Here is a 7,420-nt window from a genome sequence, read left to right as displayed (position 1 = left end):
ATGTTGAATGAACGACCAATCAAACTGCTAACGTCAGACGTGCAGCAGCTGCGAAGCTAAAACTCTGAACACATCAGCTACACCTGCTTCACCCAGCAGGCACATCCTGATCTCTGCTACTCTGAGGAAGAAGTGCAGAGCAAAGCACAGCCCTGACTCACCGTATTATCATCTTACTTTTAACAACAGCAAACACAGAACAACATGATCATTCATTTGGACAGTTTCTGTCTGTCTGATGACTCTAAGTCCATATTCCCTCTGTCTTAGCTCTGTTTCTGGTCTCCACCAACAGGGTTCCACCCTTCATACATGAATATATCATGTCACTGTTGTTCACGTGGGATCAGGTGAATATTGCACCGTGATTGCAGCCACAAAAAAAAGAAAGATCTGCAGAGGTTTACGTGTAATTTCATTTATTCCTGTAAATGTCAGATCTTGCTTTTAGTAAAATTAGTTATTTAGGACCTGGACGTGGTCCTGGGTTTGACCTGTTTGACAGGAGGAGGGTCAGCAGGTCTTCAAAGGTGCCAACGGTGAGGGAATCTCAGCGATTTCAGGAGATTTCCCTGTAACAGAAGGCTCGCTAAGCCCTGCCCCTTAGTTACTGTTGCTATGAGGGTCAATCTTCCAGTTAGTGATAGCAGGAGGCAGATTTACCTTCAAAATTCACAGTAATTTTCAAGTTTTCTGGCTGAAATGAAAGCTGTCGCTAGCAAATGTAACTAGCTAGCTGTAGCTAGATAGCTAGTCAAGCTAATGTTAAATCCATGAGTTGGTTGAAAATGTCTCTGTTAAAATATTTCCAGCATTGATGGTCGATTTAACCAGATGACATGAAAATAAAGAGACAAATTTGTATTGGAGAGTAGAACTAGTTAGTCCTGGTCTGATGTCACGTTAGGAAAATGTATTTTCTTTTATTTTTATGTATTCAAACATGAGAAAAAGCTTGTGGGATCAAGGCTGAATAATCAGGACTAAACATTTAGTTTGGTGAACAGGTAACAGGTAACACCTGGAGCTCTCGGAGTGTGGGGACAGAGTAAACACCTCTCACACTCTCGTGTCTTACAACAGCGCAGTGAACATTGTGTCAGCGCGGAGGAATCCAAACGCTAACAGTTAGCTAAGCTACCATTGGACAGTTGCAGTTTGAAGGTGGGGTTCAGGGGAACAGGAAATATGAACTTTCAGCAGCTTCCGTTTTAAAACTGCAGGTCTCATGTTTCAAACACTCATACAGGTCAAACCCTAATGAGCGGCACTGTCACCTCACCTGCTCACCTGCTGAGGCCTTTCTCTGTGGAGTTTGCATGTTTCCTCCCACAGTCCAAAGACATGCAGGTTAATTGGCGACTCTTAATTGCCCCACAGGCCATTAAATTGCCCATAGGTGTAGGTGAATGGTTGTATGTCCCTGTATGTCAGACCTGTGATGGCCTGGTGACCTGTCCAGGGTGTAACCCGCCTCTCACCCAGTGTCAGCTGGGATTGGCTCCAGCCATCCCGCCACGCTCAAAAGGATGAGCGGTAGAGGTGATGGATGGTTTCTGTGGTAACTGCCATGCTTCATGAAGAATGGGTCACATTTCTATTGCACTCCTAAATGAGACTGTGAAAAAACAAACTGCATCCTACTGTTGCCATAATCGATGATGATGATGATGATGTATCAATACAAGTGGTTCTTCCTTGTTGTTGCATGATGCAATATGTTGAAATACTTCTTTATATCTCTATACTCCCCCTGCCTGTTTTCTAACTCCAGGTGTTGAAGTGAAACTTGATGAAATATTCAGGTACGGCTCTTGTTAAAGATTCTTCTGTTTACAGTGTTATTGTTCATCTTTTATGCACGACTGAATGTATGAATGTGGCTTTCTATACAATATTGTTGAACTGTTGTTTACACTGATCTCGTGCTTTACAGTTGTTCTTACATTTCTATCAGGTGTTTTATGTACGATGCAACAGTAAGTTTGGAATTAAACTGACAGAACAGTGACTTTGTGTTTGTTCTCATTTTGTGATTCACTTCAGTGGAGTGGGTCCATACTGCCCCCTGCAGACAGACAACAGAACTACAGCAGCAGCTTCACAGACACACACTGACTCTCCTACACTCAGTGATACAATCACACGCCTGCAGAGCCCTGATGCTGCCTGATGCTTCACCAGTTACTGTGAATGACTGGAAAATATCATTCATGTGATCCAACAAGTCATAACTAAGACTGTGACTCTGACTTTTCCGACTTGACATTTAATAATCTGGAGGTGACTGAAGAGGTTTGTCCATCCACCCGAGTGACAGCAGGAGTGGTTTTCAGAGTGGAAACATCACAGAGAGACTACACACCTCCACAGAGCCACGCCTCACTTTCTTCTTTTTTCCGTACAGTGGCCCAAACACTCCGCTCCACACACTTCCTTTCTCCACACATCTTTGAAAACGTGTCTGGTCAAAAACGGGTCTAAAGTTTGGTTCTCGTTTCCTGAAGATAAAAATCAGAACGTTTCTTTTTAGTAAGAACAAATATAATCACTACAGTTCATAACATCAAAGGGAAAGTGCTCGTGGCAGCCCTGAACCAGTGAGGAGGAGTGTGCACAGGGTTGTTTGTTTTAAATAAAAACGCACAGATTTTGAATCAGTGTCATTTTAAAGTCAAACAGAAATCAAACCGTTGAATTAACCAATGTCTTAGAAGCTCAACAGTTTCACAGAACATTTATTTTGCCTAAAAATCCAAGATGTTTCACATTAATAACAAAATACTGCTAGTGACACAGAAAAGTCTGTGCAGAGACGACGGCCTCCTCCTCACGTCTCTGTTCACCAGCTTCACAGCTGAGAAATTCTTTCTTCTTCTTTCCAGTGAATCGTGACTGAATCTGAAACGTCGCAGATTTGCTGCCGGTACTTTCTGCAGTGTGATTCAGTTTCCTGTCCTGCTGAGTGAGATCAGCCCAGACTCAAGCCTTCTAACACTGATAAAATATAGAAATGGAAAATAAATATTATTGTATTTTCAGTATTGCAGCACATTTAAAACACAGAAATCTTATTTCCCAGCCGTCCCTCACTCCCTCACACGGCCGACCTCATGTTTTCACGCTCTCGTTCCTGAAGCTCTGACCTGGATCGGGTTCAGAAACAGAGCAGAGTTTCACGCTGTGCCTCTGTGGCAGACCACAAACACACACCTGTCACCTGGACAGGAAGTGATCTTCTGCTCCTGAACCTCTACAGAACCACACGCCATGTTACTGATCACAACCAATGATTCAGCAGTAACGTAACGTTTCTTTGTGTTACCCTCCACAGGCAGATCTGAGCCACTTCAACCAAAACACCATCATGTGCTTGACTTTACTTTGATGTTATTATGTCAATAGTACAATGAGTTACCGCTTTATTAGGTACACCACTGACCTCTTTGAGTCTGATGAATGTCATCCTCTGAGCCCTGAAACGTAATCTGCCTGCTGACCAGTCTCTGCATTTACCAGATCTTCAGTTTTCTCTGTTCCACAAATGTTTACACGCAGCGGAGAAACTCGAGCTCACGCAGGAAATCAGAGACGCGGCGATGCAGCTGCTCTGTAGTGACCTGGTTAATGCAAAATCCATACAGACATGCAGTGGATCAATAATCACTTCTCTCCCCACGTGATAACTGTGATGCAACATGAGGAAAAGAAACGGTGCTGCAGTGAAGAGCTCAGTTTTTTCTTGCATCGCCAAAGTGTCTGAATTTAAATAAAACAGATGTTCGGCAGATGTTCGGCAGTGGAAAGTGTCAGAAGCTTCCACGGCTCTGCTGTCACAGGAACAGCTGATTCCACATACACAGCTTAAAGGTGAGGGTGTACCTAATAAACTGACAACTCAGTGAAATGTATTACAGGAACGATATCATTTATTTAAGTGATGACTACTGATGCTTTGAGAAGATGGAACCAGGTGATGTCTGCTGTCAAACAGTGTTAAAATGCTGTACACAGATTTCTGTCTGAACTCTGCAGTGAGGATCCACCTGAGTCTGTGAGGAGAAACAGAAGAAGACAGAGCTTCTGACAAATACACCCATGAGTGTCCATCTGTCCAAATGAGGACGAGTGATGAAGAAGCAAACAGAAATTATTCCTGTGTCATCATCGTGTGCCAGTCAGGCAACTCTTTTCCTTATTCTGTGATGAGTGGTTCACTGTTTCCTGGTCTGGGTCCTGGTGTGTGAGAACTGGCTAATGTGGACGAGTCTCTGTGATTTTAAAGACTTGTCCAGCTGCAGCTTTAATCCAAACTGAAGGACGAAGCAGCGTCCTCTTAGCGTACCTCAGTAAATCACAGCCGTGTCCTGCGACCCCGTCCCCCCTCCACTGTCCGCCCCCGTCCCCTCCACTGTCCACCCCCGTCTCTCGCTTTGAAGTGAAAATCTAAATAAATAGCTAAATTAATATGAAGGCATGGATGATGTCAGTCAGTGCAACTGTGTAGCTGCCAATAAAGCACGACTCCATCCTGTCCCAGAGAAAAACACTGCACAGCACCAGCTGCCTGCCGCGGTTCAGCAGGTGACCTGTACCTGTGCTGCTGGTCTGGGACGCTCAGATTCCAGCTCCACGGACCCGACACAAACTGTGGTCGATAAGTTTTGAAAACATGAGGATTATATTACAACTGACTGATCTATCATTTTTCAGCTCTACTGAAAAGGTCACTGCGGAAACATGTTTCCTACCCCCTGCTGCGTGATGTTTCTGCTGAGCGACCTCAGCAGCATCCACCCCTCCCTCCCTGCAGGCTCTCTCTCCTGAGCTCAGGCGTTAGCCACAAAGCACATGTCCTTCTTCAGGTGAATCTGCAGGCCGCTGGCGCTGGTGAAGGTCTTGGAGCACTGCACGCAGCGGTACGGCTTCTCCCCGGAATGTGTGCGCTTGTGTTTCTTCATGGTGTCTCCGTCGCTGAAGGTGCGGCAGCAGTACGGGCAGCTGTACGGCCGCTCCCCCGTGTGGATCCTCAGGTGTCGCCTCAGGTTTCCTCTCTGGCTGAAGCTCTTGGAGCAGAAGGTGCAGCGGTGCGGCCTCTCACCTGTGTGCGTGCGCAGGTGGCGCCGCAGGTCCGCGGACTGTGCGAAGGATTTGCAGCACCACTCGCAGGCGTAGGTCTTCCTTTTCTGCTCCAGGTGGAGGCGCAGGCTGCTGGCCTGGCCGAATGCCTCGCCGCAGCGGGGGCAGCGATGGACGAGCTCGGGGGCATAACCAGCCGCCGTGCTGTCATCCGCCACGAGCGTTAGCTTCGCGTGAGAGGCCTTCTTGTGTCGCTGAGCTCTGTGTCGATCCGCGCGCACCAGCACCGTCCTGTCTGCGCCGGTGTTTCTGAAGCTCGGCTCTTCCTGTGTGCTGTGCGTGTGCGCGGTCACTGTCAGAGGATCTGTGTGACTCTCAGCTTCACTCACTTTGTACTCCTCAGGCTCAGTTTTGATCAGAGCGGGAACCTGCGGCTCCTCTCTGAGAACTGGAACCTCGACATGGATTTTGGGTGCGGAGGCAGATGGAGGACTCAGGGCAGAGAGAGAAGGAAGAGGTGAAGCGTTGTTAATCACCTCCTGCTGAGGGTCGGGCTTCAGTGCCGGCTCCCAGGCCTCAGCAGGCTTCTCGTCCTCCGGGAGGAGCATCGTCCTGGGAGGACTCTCATGCTGGACGGACAGCAGCTGCACAGAGACCACCTGCTCATGCGTCTGCTTGGCTGTGTTCACCGGGGGCTGGTTCAGGATGGAGTCCGGCTCCTCTGAGTAGGGCCTCAGCTCCGGATCACTGGACTGCTGCTCAGAAACCGCAAAACCAAGACCGGACCTGGTGGACCCTGAAACAAAGAATGAAACTGAGTCAACAGCATAGAAACACTGTGACCGCCACTTTCCTGTAGCAGGCTTAAGAAATGAAAGAGCGCACCTCTGAAAATCATTCTGAGAGGCGACACTAAACGTGCACATGTTCAGAGGTTCGGTTATTTTCTTCCTGGCTGTGTTTCCATCCCCGTCATGTCCAGGTACGTGTCCTCTGCTCTTCTCCACGCCCCCGCGCCTCGCACAGCTGCGGGGGTTTTGTGTCCACACTCGGGGCAGAGCAGGCCTACAGGCCTCGCTGTGTCTGTTGTATAAAGGCGTCTTTGTGTGTCCACGCGTCTGTGAACACAAACTTTTCAGCGTCGACTGACACAAGCGACCACGTTATTTCCCTCACGCGCTGCATCACCTGACCGCTTGCCAGTGCGCTCTGACGCGATTGGACAGCTCTGCTGGCCACGTTGCGCTTATTTTTATTTAAAAAAAAAAAAAAAAGAAAGAAAGAAAGAAAAGCTTATCATTATTTAAATGCGGAGCACTTAACTCTGATCCGGATCCGAACCCGGATCGGAGTCCGGCAATTGGAGAACACTGCCCTAAGCTGTAAATGCTCCTGCGCACAGTAAACGTCACGCCAAACTCCATGCAATAATCTGTCAATTTAATGTTTTGGTGTTTTACGTAAAGCACAGAAGTCATAAAAACGGGCACATTCGTATATTTCTGTATTAACAAGCTTTAAAGCGAAATGCGACCTATAACTAACTGACCCAGAAAACACCACCTGTGTTTTTCAGCAGCCAAATCCATTCCCTCTACACCAGCTGACCGTCTGTACTGGGTCGTTAGAAAAACGGAAGTACCAGGCAAAATTACATTAGAATACAGGACTGTCTAAAAATTTCGACCAAGTAGATTCATTTAACAGGTGCCAAATGTAAAACCGAGTTCTTCACGAAACTTTAAGGCTTATAAATCTCTGTTTTAACCGGCATTCGGGGTGAATTCCCTTGGTAAATTTTAAATGGCCATATTTTGCAGTGCAGTTTGGAACGGCGGAACAGCCGGATAGCTCGGCCCTTACTTAGCCACTCGGTCTCGGCCTCCAGCAGCAGGATGTCCCGCAGCTGCCTCCGCAGGCTCTCGTTCTCCCGCTTGGTCCTGGCGGCCTCCTCCCGGTACTCGGTCACCGTGTCCTCCACCACATCCAGGATCTCCTTCACCACCACGGTCAGCCGCTCCGTCAGGTAGGCGTTCAGCAGCTGCAGTTTGGTCATTTTGGAGCTGAAAACGGCCACGCCGGAAACAGAATCTAACAACAACAAACGAAACAGGAAACGGTTGTGTTGGTTGATGTCAGTGCTCCGTTCCTTCAGAATAAAAGTCTAATAAATGAAAACAACTGTCGGTTGCATCCCTGCACTTCAGTGCAAATTAAAATAACAAAGGTCTTAAAACTTAACAGTAACCGAATAAACAAACAAACAGAATTCATAAATGGTTCAACCAGCTGATAAAAAGCCAAGCTGTGGCCTTCGGGGCTCCTGGGCGCGTGCTGGAAC

At 47.4% G+C, this 7,420-nt stretch overlaps 1 protein-coding gene across 1 annotated transcript; it reads right to left on the bottom strand.

Annotated features, from left to right (window-relative positions):
• Positions 1-3,360: 3,360 nt before the first annotated feature.
• LOC121198358 (zinc finger protein 79-like) lies at positions 3,361-7,150 on the bottom strand. The gene is made up of 2 exons (XM_041062417.1): positions 6,943-7,150; positions 3,361-5,875 (listed from the first exon to the last, which is right to left on the bottom strand). Exons 1-2 carry the CDS (start codon positions 7,133-7,135, stop codon positions 4,830-4,832), a joined length of 1,239 nt encoding a protein of 412 aa, XP_040918351.1. The 5' UTR covers positions 7,136-7,150; the 3' UTR covers positions 3,361-4,829.
• Between the last annotated feature and the right edge of the window lie 270 nt (positions 7,151-7,420).

The sequence above is a fragment of the Toxotes jaculatrix genome, chromosome 18 (genome assembly GCF_017976425.1).
Source record: "Toxotes jaculatrix isolate fToxJac2 chromosome 18, fToxJac2.pri, whole genome shotgun sequence".
NCBI classification, from domain to species: Eukaryota; Metazoa; Chordata; class Actinopteri; family Toxotidae; genus Toxotes; species Toxotes jaculatrix.
The sequence above is the reverse complement of the archived record's forward strand: the minus strand, read 5'-3'. Positions and strand labels throughout refer to the sequence as shown.

What these genes read in the sequence shown, in the direction of transcription:
- LOC121198358 (XM_041062417.1), bottom strand. Translation starts at nt 7,135, where the DNA reads ATGACCAAACTGCAGCTGCTGAACGCCTACCTGACGGAGCGGCTGACC. An exon ending in GGCCGAGACCGAGTGGCTAA is followed by an intron (nt 5,876 to 6,942) that starts GTAAGGGCCGAG and finishes TCTTTGTTTCAG; the next exon opens with GGTCCACCAGGTCCGGTCTT.